The 27362-nt window shown below is 37.2% G+C and overlaps 2 protein-coding genes across 2 annotated transcripts; both read right to left on the reverse strand.

Moving 5' to 3' along the window:
- Positions 1-4631: 4631 nt before the first annotated feature.
- LOC126372973 (tetra-peptide repeat homeobox protein 1-like) lies at positions 4632-5859 on the reverse strand. Its single transcript, XM_050018907.1, has 3 exons — positions 5848-5859; positions 5675-5740; positions 4632-5374 (listed from the first exon to the last, which is right to left on the reverse strand). The coding sequence occupies exons 1-3, from the start codon at positions 5857-5859 to the stop codon at positions 4694-4696; spliced, it is 759 nt and encodes a 252-aa protein (XP_049874864.1). The 3' UTR covers positions 4632-4693.
- A 3029-nt stretch (positions 5860-8888) lies between these two features.
- On the reverse strand, positions 8889-25904 carry LOC126373468 (uncharacterized). Its single transcript, XM_050019627.1, has 3 exons — positions 25884-25904; positions 18213-18237; positions 8889-12524 (listed from the first exon to the last, which is right to left on the reverse strand). Exons 1-3 carry the CDS (start codon positions 25902-25904, stop codon positions 9190-9192), a joined length of 3381 nt encoding a protein of 1126 aa, XP_049875584.1. The 3' UTR covers positions 8889-9189.
- Positions 25905-27362: the final 1458 nt, after the last annotated feature.

Raw genomic sequence — 27362 nt, forward strand, 5'->3', positions numbered from 1 at the left:
GGCTTTTAGCTAATCGCTTAAAAGCCAGCCTAAGAGAAGCTGTTGTCTCCTCCGAGTTTCGGTGGTTTGTGATTTGATAACGTAACGTCCAAGATATTTATACAAGTCAAAGTTGTCGCTGTTTCGATACAACGCCCATGAATAAATTAAACTAGAATCTGCGGCGGATGTCTCTATGTCCGATACGTCATTTGCTTTTCTATGTTAATGTGCGATATTAATGGATTCGGTGGTTATGAAACTGGTGATTGAGAAGCCAGACTGCCGGCCCCGTAATGGTGACATCTTCACGAAGGACTCTCACGGTGATTGGGGCAACGTGAAGCAACTAAACAGCCGTGCTGTTTCTTATTAATTATTCATAACTTACTAATCTACTATTAATGAATAAATGTTTGTGTTCTAAAAATAAACGATCTGAATAACACTCAATCTCTAAATCAGTATATTAGCCTTGATTAGGTGTCAAAGAATCGTTATTTAATCATTTCATTAAATGTCAGTTCTCAAAATTTCATATAAGTAAGTTAATTAAAAGAATATAAACTTCAGACACATTACTAATTTACGTCCTTACATAAGTGGTCTAATAGTTGAACGTTGGGATCACGATCCCATTGTGGGGATGTATCACTAAAATCACTTTTGATCCCTAGTTTGGTTAAGACTGATTACCCGACTGTACGAAAGTAAGATGATCCGGACCTATGCCGTTAATCCCAGTTGCTACTTACTTACTTGATGTAAGTACGTAGTGGATATATGAGCCATGACAGGGCTTTTACGGCTCAATAATAACCCTGACACCAGGGTTGCTTAGATTGATGATTCACGTCACAACCCACACGATAAAAGACACCAGAGCCTGTCTACGATTTTGCTCATCATTGTTATAATACAGGACGACACAGAGTATGATTTATTTATGTTTACTTACTTAAGAAAAAACTAAAACTTACCTTAATTGTATCCTTTCGTCTATCTCTTTTTAGGTCATTATAAGCAGAGTCTGAAAAAACTGTAACGCTAAAGAAAAAAACATAACGCTAGGATGGCTCCTTCTAAGTTCTTACATGGACATATACTTAAATAAACTCTCGCTCGCTTTTGAGGAGATAACTTATAGTCACTTTTGATACCAACTCCTAAGGTGTACCTACCTACTTATATGGTCTTAAGGACGAGGTCCTTTTGAAATCCAAACTCCATTGTTTAATTATTTTGTGTCTGGAAACCAGAACTGCAGTAGGCTGAAGTGTATGACGATTCTTCTCTCAGATAATGCATGATAAAATGGTGTTAGATATATATTAATATACACACATTGTGAACTGGTTGAATTGTATTTTTTTAAGAATGCGACCACACGTCTACTGTCTGTGACGCAATAATGGTCCTAACAGAAAGTCAACTCATAAAAAAAAACTAGAACTGTTACTCTGGAATTTCTTGAAAATGACATCACAGACGCTTTCATTTTTCTTGTATCTGTTAACCTGTATTATCGTTCTCATTTCCTTATACGTACATAAGATGACGCGTATTTCCCAACGGGATAGGCAGAGACTCTCCTCTTCTCCATTTCCGGCGATCTTGCACGCTTTGCATCCAATTGTGGTTCGAGTGTCATCAACCCATTGTCTTGCAGGGGGGTTAAACAGGCCACATAGTGGCAATTCATCTAAGAAAGCAATATTGCGCAAATGTCAAATAGCAATATTACTTTTTTAGATGAATTGCTTCGATGTGTCCTTTTTAACCCCCCAGGTATGTCTCCAAAGCTGGATAGACGACGAGCCACAATTTTGAAGATATAGGCAAAGACTACGGAATTCCACTTAATTTCTGATATTTTTTACACAACGAAGTTTCGCTCAAAAGTTCAGTAATGTGAAATATCAAGTTCCATTTAAGTAATCATCAGTGTCTTAGATCAGGTCGTCTTGGCTCCAGGCGCAGGTCGCATAACCCATGGACAATCCAGATTATCTTCATCTTCTATTTCTATTTTTAAAGTTTACGTGGGTATTTTAAACAAATATTATTAAATTGTAGTAATGTGACTTATTAACATTGATCTCTTGCTAGTAGCGTGCCCACATCTAATAGTACGTGTGCTATATGATATATGAAGAGATATGAGCAACTTTTATTAAATTTCCCATTTTTAGTTCTATTTTAGCTTTTCTTTATGAATTTTCTTTGTTAGATGCATGGGATAATTTCTTAAAAACTCTTAAAATTGTGACAAGGTTTACACGGGCGTATTATATATTTATTATGACAGAGTTCCATCCGTCCTATGAAATAGGAGTTCAGAGATCCAATGAAAAGGTCACTTTTAAGACTTGACCGCGATGACAAATGAAATGGGATCGGATGTGGAAATCTTTATTTTCATAGTCTTTTACACGTATTATTTTCGTGTATATTTACTAATTAAAAACGTTCGGTTCTCAATCGGTGTATTATTTACATATAAACATAAAGACAAATGACCTAGCCCGGACGCGATAACGAACAATCCTATCACTACGATACTGGTGAAGTTAAAAGTTCTTCATTTAGATTTAAACCCGGCACTGTCTCCCAAGACACAGGTTCGCCTAGTTTGGGAGACAGGGTTTCAATGCATAATGTAAAAACTTATTTCAATAAACGTTATTATACAACTTGACTGTCAACTGAGATGCTTAACCACTGAGCCTCAGATGTCGAAAGTGCATCCTCTGTTGCATCACAAAGGTCCAGTTTCGAGAACAAACACACCTATATAGTAATCATAAATATTTTCTCGACATTTCTCGCCGCGTCAAAATGCAATCACATTACCATTTGACCCATATTTGGGTCCATCGCAGTTTTGATTTATACCGTTTAGATTAGGTAAGAATTATGTAAGGGCTCTTCGTTCCCCAATATAAATTAATTCGATTTTATTATTGTAATCGAACCTGTTTGTTGCTTCTTTATAATTTCACCGATCATGAGAATATAAATTGATGAGCTATAAAGCAAGTAGTAAAGTCTTGACCGCATTAATGTTGCAATTTCTTCCGGAGGCTTGTCAATTTATTTACATCATAATTCTTGCATTTAGTCGTGCAAAGTGTCTTATAGTGAAAGCTACATAAGCGCATTTTTGAATCAACAAAACCTCAATTCTTTTCAATTAATTTCATTTGGCGTAAAAATTGAGACCACAAACTCTGAAATTAGTTTGTCTATTGAGTCTATTGCAAGCTAATGTTTACAAAATTACTCACATCTGAACGTGATTTTTCAAAAAGACGCTTACTTGCGTTGTTTTTCTCTATAAGGTAACGATATATCGGATATGTAGAGGTAGCTGCTTCTAATGTATCAGAACCCGCTGCCATTATTGCCTTCTATAGTCTGTCGCATGGGTTTATTTAAATATAAATATATCGATCGCCCACTTATCTAGGTCAAGTCGTTTAATATTTAAATAATTTATTAGTTTAGAGCTTAAAAGCTACATAATCATTGAACAGGTGTTATGTCTATATCTTTTTTCATCATAATTACAGATGATCTGTAATAATTTTGTTCTAGTTAAATAAATGTTGTTTAGATCCCTCTGTTATGCAACAGATTATAATAGTAATACTTACTTACATTGGTGAGATTTTTTATTGGTTTTATTTTTTTCCTCATCGCTGATCATGCTGCTGTTGCGGATCCGTCTCTTGTCCATCTTATAAATAGATATATCTGCTGTCTTACGATAGTTTTATAGCTAAAAGTGTATGCTATAAGTAATTACATTGCCCAACTGGGCACCCTCAGGCCTGTTGTCTAAAACGTTGTACCGGGTGAGCAGCGCTCCCCATTTTTCCGGCCAAGTAGTTAATGCCATCTGCAGCAAATCTAAAATAAGTCACGTTAAAAAAAAAGTTATTCCATAAAACAAAAGCTTTTCCGTGCCTTCTGTTCTATTTTAAAATGTTTCATTCAGCCTCCACACGTCACAATTTCACAACTTCCTTTGATCTTTGAGTGTGCTGCATCTTTAATGAATTACATGTTACTTAATAACTCTTAATTTAAATTAGGTTCAGTTCTATTAATAGTATTAATATATTATTATTTGTATTACACCTACTTTATATTTGGTTCACTGAACATAATTTATTTTTCGTCTGTATTTCGTAGGAGTAGACAAAGACCATGGAATCCTTATAATCCAACATGGAAGTAGGATAGGTATCGAAGAAAATTTAAATGAAACTAACGGTTATAATGTTGTAAAATCTAGGTTTCATAATTAAGATACAAAAATCACTTTTTTTTTTGGAAAGTAGGTACATAATAAAGAAGTGAAGTGTGTGACGATATTATTATCTATTCCAGAAGGATCAAAATCACAAAATACCTTGACGTGCTCATGACTAAGGAAGTGGTTATTTTTAATCATTTATTTCCAATAATGTATTACTTTTGTGTAAAGGGATTTGTAGTAATAAAAGTAGGACTTCTTTGGATATTCGTTTTAATAGAGCAATATATTTATTACTATATTTACAAACGAAAAAACATATATTGACCTAACTTAATGACTTAGTTATCACCCTAGATTGCAGCCTCTCGATGAGCTTATGATGTGAAGATATTTACAATAGACCGGACTAGGAGTGCGATGAGATTGCTGAGATGTCGCGGGACGGTGTGGTTACCAGCCGTGCCAGCCGTGGCCATGGCCGTGGTGGCCGTGATGCTGCACCACCTTGTGGTGGACGGTCTTCACCACCGGCACGGGGTAGGTCTTCACCACGTGCACGGGAACCTTCACGTGCTTGATCACGGGCACTTCGACGATCTTCTCAACAGGCACGGGGTGTTCAACTGGCACTTGGACCACCTTCTCTACGGGGACTCTGACAATCTTCTCCACTGGGTACGGGACCGGCTTGTCAACATTCACTCGCTGTATTTGCACGACGGGCACGGGCACGTTCCTCACTACGGGAACTTGCACGGGGTAGGGCTGCGGGACGGGCACTCGTACGGGGTAGGGCTGGGGTACCGGGTAGGGCTGCGGCACGCGATGAGTCACTTCACGGAACACCTGGTAAGGCTCCTCGCGGACACGGTACTGGGTTGGAGCACCTTGGTTGTTAGCAAGCCCGTGAATTTCATCGATGACGGGGTTTTTAGGGCCGGGGATGGGAGCTTGACCCGCGGGGCGACCGAGTGGGCCTGGTAGACCACCTGGTAATCCAGCTCCTGGGAGGGTGTTACCGGCCAGCAAACCGCCGCTGGAATAACTGGCAGATGGGAGGGATCCAGCTGGGAAGCTGCTTGGTGCGAAACTGGAGGCGCCTAATCCGGAAGTACCAGCACCGAGACCGGATGAGTAGGCTGGTGCGCTGAGGCCGCCGGATGAGTAGCTAGGACCGCTGACGTGGCTAATAGGAGCGGCTGGAAGGGCAGCGGGCAAGTGGTGGTCCACGTGGCTGTGGCTGAGCGCGGGTAGGTGGTGGTCCACGTGGCTGTGGCTGAGCGCGGGTAGGTGGTGATCTACGTGGCTGTGGCTGATCGCGGGTAGGTGGTGGTCTACGTGGGCATGCGTGTGGGTCACGGGCACGCCGTGATGCTCCACGTGCTCCACGTGCTCGTGATGCTCCACATGGTCGTGGTGATCAATATGGTCGTGATGTCCGTGCAGAAGGCCTGCATTGCTGCTGCTCAATAGGATTGCTAACAACGCCAATTTTTTCTGTAAGAAAATGTTTGAATAGTTAATTTTCATTTTTGACTTTTTATATTTACATATGTTTTAGTTTTTCATTCATGTTGTTTGTTTTTTTTTCACTTGATACTTACAAATGTAGCCATTTCGATTAGCTAATCGCTGGCCACTGGTCTAAAGTCGTCTACGCTACCACAAGCAACGCTTGTTTGTGTTGTGTCGTCTGTTGTCTTCATATTTATATTGACATGGTCCCCAACGCGGGTCACCCACCGTCGAGATCGAGAGTGAGAAACTGGTTTCATATCCATCTCTCCTTTTCTAGCGGAAACATGCGGCCGAATTAATTCGATCGGTTACTTAATCTTAAGAATATGGGCGCATCACTAATATTATAATGATTTCAAAATAAGATTTAGTTAAGTTAAATATAAAATATGGTAATCGAATGTTAGAAAATAGTTTGCGACATTATAGTACCACTTCTGTTTGTAGCCGCGCATCTGGTACCTACCTTATTAGATGTATAGCTTCATCGGTGTAACTAGATACTACTTGGTACATTATCCAGTCCGATACTGTATTCATGTTTCTGTTTACCTGAGAATACAAGTATCAGTAACAGTCACAAAAAGTACTTATACAATTTACATAGACATGACCTAAATACACGCAAAAGTTCAGTCATATACACCAGCTTTCCAAATCACACGTTCACTGTTCCTTATATCTAATATAAGAAGGTACTTGTACTAAAGCTGTCAATATTTATTGAGGCTTCCTGAACCAAAGAGAAGGTTGATTATTTCAACCCATAATCAATGAAGCATAAAGCTCCAGTTGATAGGTACCAGCATTTTTGGTATCAACCAAAACATACCTACCATAATATAATCTTCAGATTGTTTATGGCTCTGCATGGCCACCTCACTTATGCATATGTAATTGGTTATTAATACACTTAACACTTGCACTAGTTACAGACTGCGCGCGACAATATGAGATTTATGAACTTTCCATATCGACAGAGGAAATAATCTTAGACTGCATCAGCAGCATATAAGCTGCCAATATATGTACTGTGGCATCAAAATTTGATATATAAGTAGACTACAACAAAGCATATATTATATATTTAAATGCCGTAGAGTAATTTTTATGCTATAAGTGTTTAGAATATCTTACTATTTTACTGGCACTGAAATGGTACTGGCATTTGAATATCGAATAACTTACCTATTCGTGTCTCATTCGTCATATCAGACTAGCTATAATCCTAACGATCTGTACTTTTGCGTCACACGCAATAGAGCGACAGACGTTTAGGTTGGGAAAAGCGTTTCATAATTTGATTGGATCATAAAATATGTCCAGACGATCGCATGCGCAGAAAGCGCGACGCACGCCGCGCGCGCTATGTGTTCCACTGGATCATTGTTAATGACACGTTCTACTACAATCATTATTTATTTCGTGTCAAACATCAATGGGAACATAGCCATTGTAACCATAGTTACAACAATGATTGTATATTTTGGTAGGATTTATCTATTTATTTTGGACTTTTATTTTTATGCTAACTTTGACTGAGTACCTACCATAATAATTAGGTATTTCAGATACTTATTATATATTATTTAATCGTGGCTATTGAGTATTATTTTCGATGCACTTAATACGATTAGGTTAATTATATTTACATACGTACCTACCTACTTAATAATATTTCGTGAAATGAAAATTAAATTCAAGGCTTCTATGCTGTTCTGGGAGCATATAAAAAACATAGAACACGTTCAGCTGCTTCTCTTCCCGGGCATGTCGTAAAAACCGACAGAGGGATTGTGTCCTCTAACATGATGGACTAATGTTATGGGCGATAGGCTGATCCCTTATCACCATAAGGTTCATCATATCCATCTTTGGACTTCGTATCAACAGTGGCTGCAAGTTGTCTTTGATTACTTGTGGCTCTGCCCACCCCATTAGGGATTACGGGCGTGAGTTTATGTATGTATGTATCGTTTTATTAAAAGCGACGCTTGGTCACAGTGGTCGGAACTTTGAGGTCGCTAGTTCGAATCCAGCACGGGCCTAACCCAACGATTATCGAAATCGTTTTCGTATTCATGTTTGCATGTTTGGATTATAAATAATTATCACGTGCTCAGCGGAGAGGGAAAATATCGCATCGTGATTAAGCCCAAATTTCCGAGAAATGCGTTTCAGAGGTATGTACCTCACATATGAAGGTCACATGACCTAACCTCTCATATTGTGCTGGTGTTCCTTTCCGGGTTGGAAGGTCAGACAATCTGTCGCATCTATACAAGACCAGACCTGAGAAATTCAGGTTAGGTAAGCGGACCCTGTAAAAACGGGGGAACGTTAAAGAGATGATGGCATATTAACAACAAAGGGCTTTAGTATGTATTTTTTTCATCGATGTTAAGTGTTATTACTGCACTTAGATGTCACTGACTCTTTGAGATTTAAAACGAGCCATTTATTCAGTTAAGTATGTTACGCATCAATCCATAATAAGCGAATCTGAAATAATTTAATCTCAACAAAAAAATATCTCTTGCATGTAAATTAACAATTATGTTAATGCTTCTAATGAATTCAGTTAATTGCGTAACATTGATCTGGGTGCATTCATCTTTGTTAGCGACCATTAGCATTGCTCGAGTGAAATCGAAGAAAATCTAGAGAGATCCAATCTGACGTGATATGATGTCATCTTTTTTCGGTGCTTGAACATTGGATGCAATTATCAAAACAGGCATGTAACATCGACATCTACGTAAAAACAACTGACAAGTAAATCTCTACACATTTTTCATGACTTGTAGACACTTCACGGGTGATGAAAAATGAATTTAAAAGAGTAAAAATAAGACATTTGTAATATCAAAAAATGTGTTTCAATTAAATTGGCTGCATTACGTGAATCACAAATGAGGTTATATCATTAACATACAAGCAAGAAAACTATAGAGAAACGTTTACAATACTTTTATTTTTGTAACAATAAAAACAATAAGGTACAAAATTTAACACCTTAGCATAAATCAGCGATAACTTATCACATACATCAGAATAATAACTATAATGAACTAACAACTCGAAATATTTACAACATACAACAACATTATGGTAGTCTTACAACTAACATTTTAAAACTATGTACAGAACCCAAACTATACTCTCAATCGATCTAATAAATGCCAAATAACAACAAAATTAACAATAACATAACAATTTAGCACATCAAGATTTCTATTTGAAATTATAGTAGACGAGAATTTTAAATAACATAAAGGACTTATTTATAGACGGAATTACAAGTACTTACAAAACACGATACATTATTATTGGGAGGCTGACAAGCTTTAACTCGTCTATAACTGCTATATATAGGAGATTTTAATACAAGACGAAGTGTTTAAATAGTATAATTAGGTAGAGAGGCTTTATGATGAACTTGGTTCACTATCAATTACATCAGACTTCGCTTCAACGATCTGAGGAGGTGGTCTTAGTAAAAGTGGAACACTTTCCTCATTCTCATCAGCATCTGCTTCAAACAACGGCTCTGTTTTCAAAATCCGGACGGACTTTGGTCTCCTTACTCTACGTCTCCTGCCGTATTTGTCGGGTTTACTGTGATGGTTTCTACTTTTAGACAAGTGTTGCGGAGGAGGTTTTAATAATGGATAAGGTTCTCCCACGTTGCCTTTAGGATATTTTCGTGGAAACGAAGGACGGCCTGGCATTATTGAATTTGGACGCCTGTGTCTATCAGGCCTGTGCTCCGGATCATAACTATGTTTTGGTCTGTCTTCTCCAAAACCTACAGCAGAAACGCTATCATCATCCTGTGCCGTCAATTCTCCTGCCGCGTTTATTTCTCGAACATTTACGGTGTCATCATCAATAACAGCCCCAATTGGATGAGTATTCGATGAATCCGCTATGGGTATGACAGTTTCTTCCTCTTCTTGACTACGAGAATATTTCACTCCTGTATAAGGAAACCTTCCGTTATAAACATCCATATATGGAGAACTGTAACCACTGAGACCATCTAGCGAACCCAGATTAATATTATTATCATTTTTTAGTAGAAGTTGATGTAACTGTGAAATATCTAATTTTAGTGGTGTGGGCTTACTATACTGTTCTCTTAAGTTTATCATTTGACTTTCATCGACTGCCTGTCTACCTTTTAACATATCAGCGACCAATCTAAGATCAACATTAAATGGGTTTGCTACCTTAAATCCGTTTATTGTAGATATTACGTTAGGGTCGATGTCTCTATTTATATTAACAGATGGTTGTTTGTTTAACATCAATTTATTGAGGATACTAGACGCCACATCTATTTGATGGCTTCCAACGTCTTGATTTAGTCTTATCGGTAATGGTGTTGGTAAACCAGATGGTTCATAGTTGTTATTATTTAATCGGAATGTTTCTGGAGGTAAATTTTGTGTTAATCTATATGGAATATCATTTAATTTTAAAATACTAGCGATATCAGTTGGCACTTGGCTTTGAGGGCGTTGTAATCCTTGTTGCTGTACATTAGCAGGGGATTGAACGCTATCTGAGTAACCGCTTGATTGATGTGATATGTAATTTGCTGATGATGATGAACTGTCCACGTACCGCTTGTTATCGTAAGGGGATTGACCGTAGTATTGTTCTTGAGTAGATTGCTTAGTAAAGTACTGTGGATTTTGCTCTAACACTTTATGAAGGCCTTCTGCAGGTGAATTTTCCTCGGGTCTTGGTTTGATATTTATTCCATACACGGCGTTTTTGTCTTGATAAAAAGAGTCTGTAATTGCCTTGAAATTTTGTTTTAAGTTTTGTTCAAGTTGATCTTTGTTGTAGTTTTGGAGGGTATACCGGTAGCTATTATCTAAACCTTGTGGGACTTTTTGTTGATTTTCTGGCACAACGTTTGAAACATCTATAGGGACAATATTTTTTAACGCTTTGTCATGGTCAAACGGCTGTTTTGGTTTCTCCTCACCGGCATTTTCTCTGGCATTAGCATAGTAGTATGGAGCCGCTGTAATTAAATCTTGTTGAGGATTGTTATAATAATAAGGATTTGTACTTGATGAGTCAGAATAAATTTTAGGTCTTTGTTTTTCGATGTTACTGTTGTAATAATTATTTCCAGCTGTGCTACTAACGGGAGGATTATTAGTATTAAAACTTGATGCGTATTCACTACTATAATATTGTTGTCGTTTTAAATTTTCATGCGCTTTTGCAGCTGCTTTTGCAAATTCTTGAGCATCTACAGTGTCGGGGCTAGACTTAGAAATGTGATCATAGTTATGTGTTTTACCTGTATCCATATGGAAACTCATTTGACTAACAGCTACACTTTCAGGTTGCGAATTTACGGGCTGATACCTTGGATAATTTGCTGATGCATAACCTGATTGACTCACTAAAGGTTTTTTATCGCTTAGTTTCCATCCATATTCACCGTGAGAGTAATATTCTGGTTGGCTTGTTTCATGTTCTGTATCTCTTGTTCGGGTTCTTATATTCGATAACACTTGATAATCTGGAGGTGCGTAGTTTAAATAAACGTTATTTGCTGCGGGCATGTTTCCGATACGATGGGTGTCACTGTTCACATTTTCTTGAACTTGTTCGGGTCTAGATTCTTGTTGATTCTTATAGTATGAGTATCTCTGATATAGTGGATACTCTTGAATCGATTTAGGATATGGGTTTGAATTAATATTATTTTGCCACGAGTCACGAACTGGATCGGGATAAGGGGTCGTCGTCGGCAATGCAGTCGATGAAGGATATTCACTTTGGTATTGTTGTTGAATATTACTGGGATACCTGATACCGTTAATTGAATTGTCATAATGGTCTATTTGCATTTTCTTATTTAATTCAGCTGTATCATAGTTTAAAGAATTTCCTAAAGTGGATGTTATCTTATAATCTGGTGTTCCAGCTGGCATCGACGGTATGGACGACGAAATAAATTGCACGTTTGCTGGACTAGAAAGATAAATGGGAGAAGAACTAGACACGTACGTGTTGGCTGGTGTACCCACATACTGATTATTAGATGTGGATACGTATGGTGGAACAGGTGATGGAGTACTTTGAACACTTTCCACGTAGGAGTTAGGGCTGTTATATTGATATGAATTTGCAATTGACCGATAATCTTGTGCCTGTGATACTTTAGGTTCAAGTTGTGGCATTTGATTAGGTTGTGGGTTGTTCTCGTAACCCGACGCTGCTATAGTCGAGTATTGATATTGCGGTTGCGGTGTGGCGGTGTAACCCAAGTTGGGAGCTTGAGTTGACACCTGAGGCTGCTGTTGTTGTTGGTAGTACTGGTTCTCTGCCCTCATTTGGCGCAGGAAATCTTCCGGCGGTAAGGAATACTGCATGGCCGCATACTGGTTACTAGCCCCACCGTCGCTGTCTTGAGGACTAGGTTGACTTTCTTGTTGTCTTCCCTCGTCTTCCAATTGTCGTTGAAAAGGATTTTTTATCCGGTACACTTTTCGGGATCGCCCGCGATCTGCTCGATTATATTCCTCGTTCTTTTCTGCATCATCTGTCATATGGTACTGTACACTCACCGAACTGATAGATTGACTGCTCGGATCTCTCTGTATGATATTGGTACTGTAGCTGGTGATGGTCTCGACGGGCCCTTCTTGGTTGGCGATCTGCTGGAGACGCAGGAGGTCTCGATCGCTAAATCCATCCTGACAGCGGACGGCTTTGATGAGTATTATTGTGACTAGTATCCGTATCTGAAACGAAAGGAAAGTTGTTTAAGAAGTTGGTACCTAGAAATACTTGAAGGACTTGACGACTTTTTAATTTCTAATCAATGAATCGAAACATGCGGTTGTTGTCAATTACAAGATTGTAGCCTGAGAAATAGTCGTCCCGCCCTATAACGAGTTAGATCGGTAATTACTTTTGCATAGTGTTAAGTTCGCAATCGAGGTTTCACTTTCAAGTACGTCTCGTGGCAAGGGTCAAACCCGTCCGCACGGTAGGTGTGACGCATCGCGCAGCTAGTTCCCTTAAACGATTCTGTTGAGTTTACTTCATTAACTATACTTTCACATCTTTCAACGTATCCGCTACACCTATCTTCGTAAATCTAAAAGTCACGAATTGTTTCCTAGAGATGTTTGTAAACGCATTTGTCACTCTTCTACGTTGTATGTAACGCTTTTACACGTAGAAACATTAAAAAACACATTCTTGAAGCATCTGTACGTATTTCACTGATAATAATTGTAATCTTCTGTACACTTAGTGTGTCGTTTTTTACACAGCAAAGAAAGTCATAAGTATATTGCATTGCGAATAAAATAATGAGACATGAAATAATGAACTAAGTATATAAGAAAGAAATAATCATACGATGGTTAATGTAACGTCATAGTACAGATTATAGCAGACCGAGATAAGATCATTTATAACAGAGACATTGAAAAGTGTTGTTGGTGCGATGACCGCTAGGAATGTAGCACGCACCACGGCGCACCACTAGGCTTATATTCTGCAATTACTTACAAATTACATGCATTTACCTACTGGCTAATTTAGCATATATTGCCCTCTTACAAAGAAGTCGCGGGGACGATTCTATTTGTGACAAAGCAATGTGAGCCAAAGAGATGGACGGTGTAAATGTTGGTGCGTGTTTATGTTACAAAGTGGCCACCGTCCAACGAATCTCGCGGCGATAGTGAAGATGTGTGGCTCCTCATCCGTGAATGGCTTTCCTACTGCATTCACCACTTCATTACGCTCAACTAGTGGTGTAATGTATTGATTCTCACTTGAGTGGTTTATAATATTCTTAGTCTTTAGTTACAGTTAGAACTAAACTAATAGGTAGCTACAATAATTGAAACTTTATTTGTAGAGCAATACAGTATTAGGAAAAAAATATAATTTAAATGTTGGTGATTATAATTGACGACATATTAATTAACGAGATAAGTCTCATGTGGGTTGTGAGATCAATTACTGATCTCATCAACCCTGGTGGTATTGTTATTCTTGAGCCGCCAAGAGCTGACATAGCTCATGTAACGAATTGCCGGGATCGACTGCTTAACGTGCCCTCTTAAACAAGCAATCATCTTATTTTCCAATCATGTGATTTCAGCAATGTCCTGAACAAACCATGGACAGTCTCACAAAGTAGTTAATTGTTCATCGTGACCGATGGGAATTGAACGCAGGACCATAAAAGCCCAACGCTCAATCACTGAACCACAGGGAATGAAAAATCAATTAAAAATCGAACACCAAAGTTTATACCCATAACCTACTCTAATGTAATGATTGCTTGTTAACCTGATCCCGAGGACCCGATTACTCTAGCCATAGAGGCAGCCAATCAGCTCGCGACACCAAACACTTCAGGACCCCGATACCGACCCCGCCGGCGTGGTCAACGATTTCCCTCATTCAGCGCTTATCGCTATCGACCCACTAGGGTCGATTAATTCTTTCAAATATTTTTCCTCTCAGACGACGCCCTGACCCGAGGTTCGCGCCCAACTGGGCACCCTCAGGCCTGTTGTCTTAAACGTTGTACCGGGTGAGAGCCTTCAGCGCTCCCCATTTGTCCGGCCAAGTAGTTAATGCCATCTGCGGCAAATCTACAATAAGTCACGTCAAAAAAAAAGCTTGTTAATCTCTTTTCCTTCAAGGTGAATAAGAAGTAAATGCCATCCGAGTAAAAAAAATACTTTTCCCAATCACGTCACATTATTACGCATACAATCGATAATATAAATATCTATTGTAAGTAAAACGTATCAATAAAGGCAAGGCTACGCAATCCGAAGTCGAAAACCGAGTCATTTCGCATGATGAGCCACTGTAATGCAGATCAATGTCCTGAGAAACGTGATGGTTGGATCGTACGTAATGATCAGTGAGGAAATCGTGAACAATGGCAAGGTCAGGGGTTAGAGCTTCGAGCTTTCAATTCGTGAGCATTATCGTACTATAGCATACCTAATCCTAGCATACTATTATGAGGAGAAATGGCGGCGAGGTTACAGGTCGCGAGAGGAGTAAAACCCACCTCATCACCCTGTAATGCAGGTATAATAACAGACATTACCTTAATGTGCACACCTGTTACGTAATGCTTAGTTTCCTTATGAATAAGGAAGAGTTCCGATGGGTGGATTTATGATTTTGGAAAGTAATTTCAATTTCCGAATACATTTTATTTTATGACTCCTGGATAAGAAGATAACCCGGCAATTTTAATTCCATTTTCAATCGTGTTCTTTTTTCTGTTCGCTTATTTTTACTTCGTGGCTGTAAGGTACGGACCATATTTTTGTACTCAAGTCACTATTATTTTATTATATTTATTTATACATGTATTGTTACAAATATTATTAATATCATCGTTAAACCCCCACACTGATGTGATGTATAATATCTCTTCTAAGAAAGCCTCTAAACTCAGCCTATCATTCTTTCTCCATTACGAGTAAGCCTACGCAGATCGTATCGTCGTACTTATAGCCGGAGGGTATCCTAGTCTATGATTGCCGAGTTGCAGTAGGTAACTGAAGAACGTTTACGGCAGAGGTTATCGGATCTGCGAAAATTACCAGCTCAGTACTGGTAATAGGATTAGGAATTGTCGATGCGTTTATCATCCTAATCCGGATTTTTGACAGGTACAAAATATATAACGCTTTCAGGGAAAGGATGTTTTCCGTACTCCACGCATTGTGGTTCGTGTATCGGTAAGGGTGATCTGAATAATAGAGTCTTCCAATTTTCAATACTTTCTAAAGGACAAGGCTGAACTCTGGAGCTATGCAACATGGTGGTGCGAAGGAAGATTAATGCAAATGTCACCCGTCCAAACTTGCGTAAGCTTGGTTGAGAACGGCGGTTACAAAACAGAATTAATACGTCTATTAATAAACTGACAGTTTCAAAAACAACAAACTCATCAAAACAGCTGTCATCCTTGAAGGTGGTAGAAAGATTCAGCGACATTCGCATAAAATATATTTATTAGGTATTAATCTTTGTGTATTTAATGCGTAGCATGAACGTAATCCATACCTTTAGATGGTAAAAATGATAAATATACTGTTTAAGAGGACGACAAAACGAAAAGGCAACGGCACCTAGTAGGTATATTTAATTGATTATAGTAGGTAAGTATATTCGCTCTCTCCAAATGGACAAAAATATTTAAAGAAATAGATAGGAGACAATTTAAAAAACATTTATGGGCGTATGGTGCATCGCCGTAATTATATACATAATATAATATATTACCTGGCTATGACTGCAATTCTACATATTTATCTACAAACACGGAAAGCGACTTTATAACGGCTCACATAATTAGTAGCTGATAACTAGTATAAACGTAAATGGATGCAAAAACCTAACACTACTAAATGAATATTATAATTTCCTCAGTGAGACATGCAATAATTTATCTCACAAGAAAACTATTATTTGCCCATTTGTCTTCATTTGCGAGACAAATATGTAAGGTTATATCTGCCATAAATCAAGCTTTTCTTACGATCGAGTGGACGTTGATTCAACGACGTATATAATAATGTTGGCGTCACCTTTAGACCTTAGGGTCAGGTTAAACATCAACAATGTCAAGCAGTGATACGACTAGTTGAATATTAATATAAGTACGCTTGTAAATAAACTCGCCTAGTGTAGTGTATACTTTCTTATGATAATTGCTGCAGCACTTTCAATTTTTGTGGAAACTAAAATTGTATTCCTTACAGTGTTAAGTTACTAGAGTTACTAGAAAGCCACTCATTATTTCATCACTTTCAACAGTTTTTGAACACAAGTCATTTGGTATCATATTCAGGCATTTTTTTCTTTTTTACAAAATGCTTATATTTTTATTTTGTCAAGCTTTGAAATATGTTTATTAATAAGTAAGTACTTTAATTTACTCAACGGCAAAGTTTTGATAAACAGATGCGTTTGGAAGGAATACCATAAGTGAAACATCAGTAGCTATAGCTTTTCAATTTACATTAATGAATTAATATCTACTAGATATAACTTGCTTTAGATTTTCTCCTTGCATAATAAGGTCTACTTGTACAAGTCCACGTAATGGTTAACTAACAGTTATAATACCTATGGCTATATGAAATATTAGAGATCCATTATTCCGCTTAAGGAAACTCAACGGAACCTGTTCGATAGAATCTCGCGTGTCAAGGGTGACTGCGACTGGGTAGGATGTGCAGGCGCTCGTCGTTTCTCTGCCCTTTACCGGTCACGCGTTTCACCCGGGGAAAGTAGTTAGCGTAGCACTGTCGCTTTTAACGTAAGTTACTACGGATAGGCACCACCCAACGAGATGGCTTCCTAGGTGAACGTGGGAACGGCGCGGGCGCAGAAAGGGAAACCTATTGCGCGTCTAGGAAGTGTGTGGGCCGTGAGCTTTGCGTCTGAATGTCAGGTAAGGTTACGTGTTGTTGCATAATATTTATTATAAGTAATATCAGAGCTCATAATTACACTAGGAGTAATGAAAACATATTGTTTGGTAGTTTTAGATTTTGTAATGTGGGTTTTCCGACAATTGTTATAAAAAATACCAATTATTATAATTGAATATAATATATGACGCATAAGGTCTTGAATTGATAATTGGACATAGTTATATTTATATTCTGGTGTGTAGAATTGTAATTAATGATGACGTGGTATTCGTAAAACATAGACTAGTTAATAACCTAAATATTTATTTGACTGCAACTAAAATGAAATCTTCTCACGAGTTAATTTCAGAAGCAGGTGATAAATAAAGATGGAAAATTGCAACATGAGTCGTTTGCCTTGCAGCCAAGCTTAGTACCGACGACATCGAATAACATTCTTAATTTAATAGTTTTATAATGGTCCCTTATGAAATTATAGGTAGTTTTTTGTCATTGTACCTAAATATTGTACAGATGGGTAAGTGACAAAGGTGATACATCAATCCCATATACACTCACACATTGATGTAAGTGTATTATTTTTATCACTATCACTATCAACCAAGAGCAACCTCTGATCCCAAGACAATGTCGTAGGGCTACCACACTCAGGCGCATGTATAAGCTCTCACACTACTACTCCTGCAGAAAATAGTTATAATATTATAATACTTAGTGTCTTTTTTTCTTTCTTTTATTTGTATAAACTCTGCTATAAAGGAGCAGAGTCTCCTGGCACAGACATTGTTATACTTAAAAGGAAACTTTAGCTACTAATTCCAAATGTATAACATTGTTAATGCAAATAAAATATTTTTATTTTACGTATTTTATTATCACTATCGATTGTCGTAATCATTCGCGACTTGGCTTCTTCTTCAAATCGTGTGGGTTGTGAGGACGAATACCAACTTCATCAACCGTGGTGTCAGGGTTTTGACTTAGCCAAAGACTCCTGACATGGCTCTTGTAACGATTACTTACTTACATCAATAAATAGTAACCGGGACCAACGGCTTAACGTGCAACTTGGCTAAAGCCCCAGTAACATTATTCCATTCTGGATGTCATAAAAATGGTGGTATCATGCCTTTTTACAGTTCCCAGGGGTCTGTAAAATACGCCTACGAAGTCTGCCTGTTCGTCAATCCGTCAGACGGTATTCACAACTTGACTGAACAATAGGAAGCGATAAGAGCTCTCACCAAGCAATAAGTTAAAGACAACAGGCCTAAAGGTAAATAAATAAGTTTCCAATTCAAACGAAATAATTATCTCTGAATGCTATAAATCCTTCTCGTCTAATAAGGAACACAATGTAACTATATATTATTACGGAGACGACGGAGCCAATGAGGTGTAGTTGCGTTCTGAATTCTCTGATTGGATCTACGAGACTATACTTGGGGCCTACGTCACCTCACGATGTTCAGTTCCTAATAATTTCCAACTGGCCACATTACAGTAGTAAGTATTGTTTAATTAGAATAGCTTAACTTGCTTCCGGAAGGGTGAAAGGCCGAGCATAATTTGTTCTTACTAATAATTAACATCGTGAGGTAACAGTATAGTCTCGTGGAGCCAATCAGAAATTTCAGAAATCAAATCAGCAATCTTATTTTTATTGTAAAATGTATACTTAACGTAATATTTCTACTTCTTTGAAAACGCAGTTACATGTTGTGGTGATCGTAAATTGATTAGTACTTATTTATAATAAAAAGCAATAAAGTGATAATAATAAGCAAATTAAAAAAAACGGTAAGTACCTTTTAGATTCGTGTCCTAGCTAATTCTTGTTACTCATTGGTAATTTAGTTAATTTTTGTACTATAAATATTACTATTAGATATGCATATTACTACTAGAGACTCATTCCTTCAGACAAACTGTTTAAACAGTTTTACTAAATTGAAAATTTCAAGTTGATATTAGTATTTAGATTAAAAAAAAAGAAAGCAAATAATAATAAAAAATACAAGAAACTGTGGATGAGATTAGCACAGGACTGGAAAGGGTGGTGCAAAATGGAGGAGGTCAACACCCAGCATTGGTATGATGCGGACAGATTGATGATGGGAAAGAACTAATCGAGAAACCGCTGGTCAATTTCAATTGAGTTTCAACCCCTTCTGATTGCTACTGCTAATTAACAAAATGTTCTAACTCCGCGTAACTGACTGGTATCTTGTACATGAATCATACAGAGTAATACAACGTAACTATATATTATTACAAACATAACGACGCCGACGACGTATTCAATAAGCTGATAGTACCTTGAATGATTACAGAAGCTTTTCTCTATAAACCTGTCTGTGGGAAATTATTGTAACTGATGCAACGTAATGTTGAAAGTGTATTGTCATGTTTTTCTTGCAATTAGAAGGAATGAATAATCTTTTGTAGCATTATGCTAATGTAACTACACGTAAAGACAGTGAAATATTTTTCTATCAACCTATTATTGCTTATTGTACGCAAATTAGATACCGTTATGAAAATAGAAAACAAATTCAGCTTAAGTCGTATCTCTTGAGTTTTCTACGAGCAAACATAAATAACAGTAACAAAAGTAACAAATACATAAACAAGTAATCAAAGACTACTGTTGATACGAAATCCTATGATGGAGAATGATGAACTTTAATATTATAGTGACAAGAGATCAGCCTAAGTAAAAGTAATAATCAAACGAATAAATATTTCAAATACACAATACCGAACACTTAATATAAACAACGTTAAAATTAATAGCAAAATATAGAGTCAAAACAGAGCTTCTCAAAGTTACACAGTAAAAGTATAACACATATATCACCGATGAAAATTTTATTGTGAGAACATACAATGCGAAGTGAAGTTATAAAATATACGTATATTCACCAAATCCAGGGTCAAAATAATAACTACATTTATTTATAGTATTATAACGACCATAGCGAATGATGAAGTTCGATCAACATTTTGTTATGGAACCATTAACATGAATAACTTTCGTTTTGAACCTTTCTAAATTTCGCTCAAACTTTGCGGATCCTAAACTTGCTATATTTAAAGATATATTTATTTTTGTAAGAAAAATATTCAGATATTTTTGGGAGACGAACATCCTCAATTTGGGCTTGGCGATGAGAATTTATCAAGTGACTTGGAAGGTGCTAGTTAACCGTAACATATTAGTGAAGTACTAACAATTTTTCAAGCTTCTTATTTCGAAAAGCACACAAATTGGCAGCCAATTTAACACTCATAGAACGGGCAGGGCGGAACTTCGGGCATTTTGTTTTGAATACTTAAATTGGGCACAAGGAATGAAATATGTTTTTACAAAATCTTTGCTGTTGTAAATATTTTTTTTGGCGTGACTATACTTATAAACTTAATTTATATTTTTGCTATATCTTGGTGAATTCTTTATTTAAAAAAGTTTCGCAAAGTTTCTTCAAGGCGAAACAAATAAAGAGTCCGTTGTCCACAGATTTCATTATTTGCGATGAAAGACATGCAAATCCGCAGCCGCCTTTATTTATAAAATATTAATAAATTGAAACGAGGCTTCATAGGAAATATTCCGTTATATATTGCCAATGACACAATAAATAAATTATGAAAATAAAATTCAGCTGTAAAGAATGTTTTGTTCACGAGCAAACGAAGGGCGCGCTTGAATAAGAGAAGTCCTATGCTTAATAGTAGGCCCTATGCCTGTTTAGGACTGTTTTAGGTAAAAACTTTGATTATATCCCAAATAAAATTAAGAAAATATAACTTGTCACAAACAACTCAACACATAACATAACATAAGATCACGACTATATCCCAATTGGGGTAGCCAGAGGTACATCCATCGCAAGGTTAACTAACTACCCACTCACCGAGCCTTCTGTTCGGCCAACGTGATAAACAACTCGATTACCTATTTATGGGGAAAATTCGTTAAAGTGTCACACTGTGATGTAACTGTTATTCACGATGCGGTTTGAGAGAGGGGCGGGCGACATCTCATAATGCCTAAATAAATGGATGTTCACGTAACTATATGATACCATCTCAAGGAAAGTAGGCGATGAAACCAACATGTCACTAAAGTAGGGCAGAAGGTCGACCGGAAATGTTATCAAATATTATGTGAATCACTTACAAAGATGTCGGAAAAAAACACACGGGGATAGCGCGGTTACTAACATAACATAAACAGCCTATATACGTCCCACTGCTGGCCACAGGCCTCCCTTCAATCAACCGGAGGGGGCTGCTCCTCTGCGGGATAGTGGAAGTGTTTTACGACTAATATCTTTGTGAGACTGTTTTGGTAAAGACATTGCAGGCTAGAAGCATCTGATTGTTCGAAAGAGTACCTAAGATGAGTTCTTGCGTCGTATAGGGTACCTACGTTAAGCTTTTTAGTTGCTTGAGTACAATAAAGTACATACCCGTAAGTCATCAACAATATTTGTATGATTGTTACTTTGTGTGTGTGTTTGTGAAGGAAACAATAAAGAAAGATAAGGAGGGGTAGACGTATAAGAACATTTATGAAACAAATAAAAGAGAAGATGCAGGTCGTGTCGTATCAGGAGGTGAAGGATTTGGCGGAGAGAAGAAAGGAATGGCGATAACTCCACCGACAAGAGCGTAGCTCTTAAATAATGAGAGACTCTGTGAGTGCCTTATTCTATTCAAAAAAACTTTTATTTCAAAACCATATTTAGTTTAAATAGCTCTGAAACTTACTAGTAAACATTATACGTATAGGCATGTTTACCTTATACTTTTTATTTTACTACAATTTAAAGTGAAATCTAAAGCTTAGTTCAAAACTTTTCATATTAAGTCAAATAATACTTTATTTCACACACATACACTCTTTTTTGACGTGACTTATAGTAGATTTGCCGTAGATAGCATTAACTACTTGGCCGGAACACACACATAATAAAAAGAAAAAAGGAAAGACAGAAACCTCTGAAATGAGAAACCCGTGTAACAAACGGTATCTAAATGCTAGACCATATCTATAACTGGTTTAATCTTTATAGTACTACACACGCATAAACCCATTTCCTACCGGAAGCGCTGGAGAAACTTTATAATAAACTATATGAACCGGGTATCTTGAACTGATGCAACCCCGGATGATAAAGTCACGTTTCCCCTATTACGCCGAGGAGTAATTCCTCATTACCCGTAATAAGGGGTCGGTAATGACAGTATAGTGATAAATTGCCGTTACGACCATTGGCCATAGAATACTATCCATCATTCGAGTACTTACACGATTACGCAGGTATTATTTGCACGGCTATTGCATCGCTCGTTGCATTTCAGTTATCTATTACAGCGGTTCATTTGATAAATCATTCACACCTCGACAGTGTGACGGTGGGCAATGATGGATCAGATCGCACAGTGACATGCGACGTGATAAACGTTTATTACAAGTATAAATGGGCCTCGAAAGAGATAGTGTGACGACTTGGACGCTTGTCGGAGAGCCTGGCAGGAGTACGCACAGGACCCCGAAAAATGGAAAGAGGAAGGGGAGGCCTTTGCCCTGCTGTGGGATCTGGTAGGATAGATTAGATTAGATTAAATAAATGGGCGTTAAAGGAATGCATTGTCGATACCGACCCCGTCGCGTAGTCGACGTTTTCCCTCATTCAGCGCTTATCGCCTAGACAAACTCGGCATCCTCAGGCCTGTACTGGGTGAGAACCCTCAGCGCTCCCCATTTATCCGACTAAGTAGTTAATGCAATAAAAAGAAAAAGAACGAATGCATACTTATTTTGATTCGGTTGCCGGCAACAAATTGGTTGCGCAACCAGGTAAGGTACCCGAATACAACTGCATACATTTTTGTTGGTGGCGCAACTGTGTTGCCATAAATAAAAATAAAAGCTAGTTATTCAAACACGGCTAATCATAAATTTGAAATTAGAAAACACCAAGTACCTATCGCAATCCATTCGATAGGGGAATCCAGTATGAAATTGAATGTGTTGAAAGATGATTTAGATAATTACGATAATTGTTTACTATGATAAACGGCATAATTCAAACGGCGATCGTATGAAAAACTTGCAGCTAATTTTAGTAAAAAATTCGCGCTTTTTTTAACAGTCTGAACGTGCGATACATGTGAACCATCAACAATTATAAATGTAAAATTGTGAATAGTTTTATTTTAGCACACTTTCAAAGCAATTTACTTACTTGCTTTTATGCTTTGTGCATGTTTACAACTTTGGCATTAATTGTCAAGCATATAATAATTATGATTCCTATTAATAAAATAATAATATAGTAGATAATTATTAACGCCCGCTGCCTACCTGTATATGTTTGTAGAGGTTATTAATAAACGATTTTATTATTATTATAGGTATTTTAAATAACTCCTCATTCTTTGCTCAGCTAGAAAGTTTGATAAAATAATATATTAATTATGGGCATCAATCGACCTGTCATCAAAAGTGGAGACAAAATTTAATAAAACACGCACACACATAAAACAAACTCAAGAATATATTCCCATTTGGGCTAGTCAGAGAGACAAACACAGAAAAGGAGCTGGCGAACAAAACTTAATTTTAATTTAGTTTGGTCGTTTTAAAAATAGTGGTGTCTTGTACAGTCATGAGCAATATAATGTACCCACTTTAGGACTCTGTCGCACTAACATATTTGACATTTAGTGAGACTTACAGTTCAATTTGTCAAAAAAGTTAATGCGACATGGTACCAAAGTGTATACATATTATTAATGCTCGTGACCGTAATTACGATAATTACAAGAAGGAGATAAAGCTAGTTTTTGGAACTGGCAAATTAAAACAAAAAAAAACTGCCGATACGGAGTAATATTTTGTGTACAATTGCTCCTCTTATTTGACTTAACTCTATTTATTTCATCAGTTTCATATCGTGCATTTTCGTGTCTAGTCATCTAGTAACCATATTGTCGCCAACATAGTATCATCCTAGACACGAAGACCGGTAGTACTACATTATTATATTAGGCATTTTATAAGCTAAGTACCCGGATAGTGTATTGTTCATACACTTCCTTCCTTTGTTGCAATGTGCGATATCATCTAATTTACTCACACTCTACCGTGTTTGTATACTGCTTCCGATAATTAAGTTTCATAATATTGCTTGGTTTCGTAAGCTTGGAATAAATGTATACAAAGTGTAACTATACAAAATGCTATATTATGTACAGCTTATTACTTTTTCTATTTCCGGCCAAGTAGTTAATGTCATTTGCAGCAAATATAATTCTTTCATATATTATCCTCTCAGACGAAGCCCTGAGCCGAGGATCGCACGAAACTGGGCACGCTCAGGCGTGCTTAAAGTTATCTTAAATTTTGTACCGGGTGAGAGCCCTCAGCGCTCCCCATTTGTCCGGCCAAGTAGTTAATGCCATTTGCAGAAAATCTACAATCTTCTTTTTCAAGTGCCATCTCCATCCCGGAGGTCGGCGGCTATTTGTCTATAGGTACTTAGTCTACAATACGTCACGTTAAAAAAAATATTTGTTGTTCTTTAAGAACTATAAAAAAAGCTTAGCAAAAACAGCTTAAAGAAAAAAGAAAGGAGAGAAGAGGAGAAGAAGAAAAAAGAAAAAATGGAGAGAAGCTAAGGCTATAAGCGATAAGGCCGCCATTTGTCATATACCTAGTTAAGAGTATTTTGTAAATATTTCCGTTTATTCTCGTGCAAAAAAAGTATATGTACTTACAATAATTGTATTGTACAACCCTAGTGTGGCTGCAAGTGCCGAAATTATAAGCAATCTAGTGACTGTTACAATGCAGTTCACCAGATCTGCCGTAGAACAAATATCGAAATGACTACGGGTTATCTTATTGATGACTTTGGGCTCCACTGAGCTCTAGCTGCCGCCGTGACTTTATGTATGTTTTTTTTTGTTTTTAGTGTATGCAAATCAACGATTGACAACAATAAAGTAGCCTTAACAGTAAGTATAAAAGCTCCAAAAGATACACGAGAATGCGGAGTAATGTAGTCGTTACTCTATTCACCAATTTACTTTTTTTTTTTGACGTGACATATTGTAAATTTGCCGCAGATGGCATTAACTACTTGGCCGGACAAATGGGGAGCGCTGAAGGCTCTCACGTGATAACCAATTTGCTTTAGAAATGATGTAAGAACTCCAGACTATTAGTTATAGTTAGTAAACTTTGTCCTATAAAATAAAATGGTACTCTCTGATATCTCTTTTTTTTTTAATTAATTAAAGTTTAATATTACATCTATCTCTCTACATATCTTCATTACTTACGTTTAGTCGTCTGGAGATATATTTCGTGCATGCATCTTAATTTGTTTTAATTAATGAGCGCACTCACTATAACAGCTAATTTAATCTTTAGATAACTGATTTGATTAATTATTTAGAAACAATTTTAATACATTTAGACGAGTTAATACAATTCTAACTGACAATCAGCTTAAAGTTGGTTACTTTTTACGCATAACGTAAAACTTATTTGATTTTTATCTAATGGTTTACTTACTTGCATTTATTTTTAAAGCATTATTGAAACAGATATCATAAACAATTATCCAACTCACCGTTTGCAGTACGGCCTTCATCTTAACGTTTCAGTTTAGCACCAACACAGTTCTGTAGCTATTTCGAACACACCATTATTCACTGGTTCACTACCGCCCGCGGTTACAGGGCCTAACGTGGCTGAAGTTACTTAGGGGTGGTTTGTCGACGGAGCTGTGGCGAAATGAAGTTCAAGGCTAGTCTGAGGTAGGTTTATATACGGGGGTAGCGGAGCGTGGCGATGCACCGGTGTGGGTGCGCGGGCGCATTGCGCTGCACTCGCACACTGCACACTGCTGCAATCAAGCGCCTCTCAAACTGTCCACGCACTGACCATTGCTTCTGCTAACAAAGATGTTATCGTCAACAACAAATTGTTTAGTGAAATCGGAAGTGGTTATTTATCCGTTACACGTATCTTCAAGGAATTTGCGTGGAGATGCCTTTATTGTTTTTGAAGTTGAATGATTTTCTTTTCAAAGCAAACGACTGCAGTTTTTTTTTCGCCAAACGGCAAATTAATTGAAAATTTAAAACAATTCACAACGTTTGTGAAGCAGTGTTTGTTTACAGCCACAAAGCTCGTATTTTCCCCGCAGGGACAGCGATATTGTTCTGAAGTAACTTCACACTATCCGATTCTTTAAAATCAATAGATCACTCTCAGTACCAACTATATGGTTCCCAGATGCAAGATTAACCTCCAACTTGCATGAACTGATCATTTATACCGGTGTTATTGTTAATTGAACTTTCTCCGTCACGAATTGGGACAATACAATTATTCGACAGTTAAACTTGTGTTTAAGATTTTGAAAATCTCTCGATTTTGAAAATTGAGCGTTCCTAACATGTTTGGATGCGAAGGATATCGATTATAATACCCATTGAAAATGGCAATTTCTTTGGTAAAGTATTCTAAACTACTCTCACTTTCTGTTATAGTCTTAGGACGTCTGGAGGTGTAAAGGGCCTTTTTAATGGCTCTCATCATTCTAAGGCTATACTTTAGCGCAACTTCCTTACGGATAATGTACGTAAAGGCTATTGAGATGGGTGATGTTGACGCCCACTCGAAAGGGAAATTCGCATTCTGTTTATTGTATCGACGACGCTCGCGGTCATTGAATCTATTGTTGTGATCATTGTACTATATTGGCTAAGATCAAGATGGGTATGTATTACGAGTATAAGAGCCAGCGGTCTGCAAAACTTAGTTTTTTTATAACAGCATCTGAAAAGTTATATGCGCAGGACCATGCGCAACCAGGTAGCAACGATCAACTATGATGTTTGGATTATCGTGGCTTTGGCAAATATCTATTAATGATATTTTTTTATATACTTATAATATTTTTTTTTTAAATATGCAGTGGACAGGGTATCCTGAGATAGGGCCCTAATACATGTAGAATACTACTAGATTTTTAGAAATTCTACAATCATGATAATCTATAAGCTAAATTGTATTTAATGGCGTGATATGCATCCCTTTTTGT

Source organism: Pectinophora gossypiella, chromosome 15 (genome assembly GCF_024362695.1).
Source record: "Pectinophora gossypiella chromosome 15, ilPecGoss1.1, whole genome shotgun sequence".
NCBI lineage: Eukaryota > Metazoa > Arthropoda > Insecta > Lepidoptera > Gelechiidae > Pectinophora > Pectinophora gossypiella.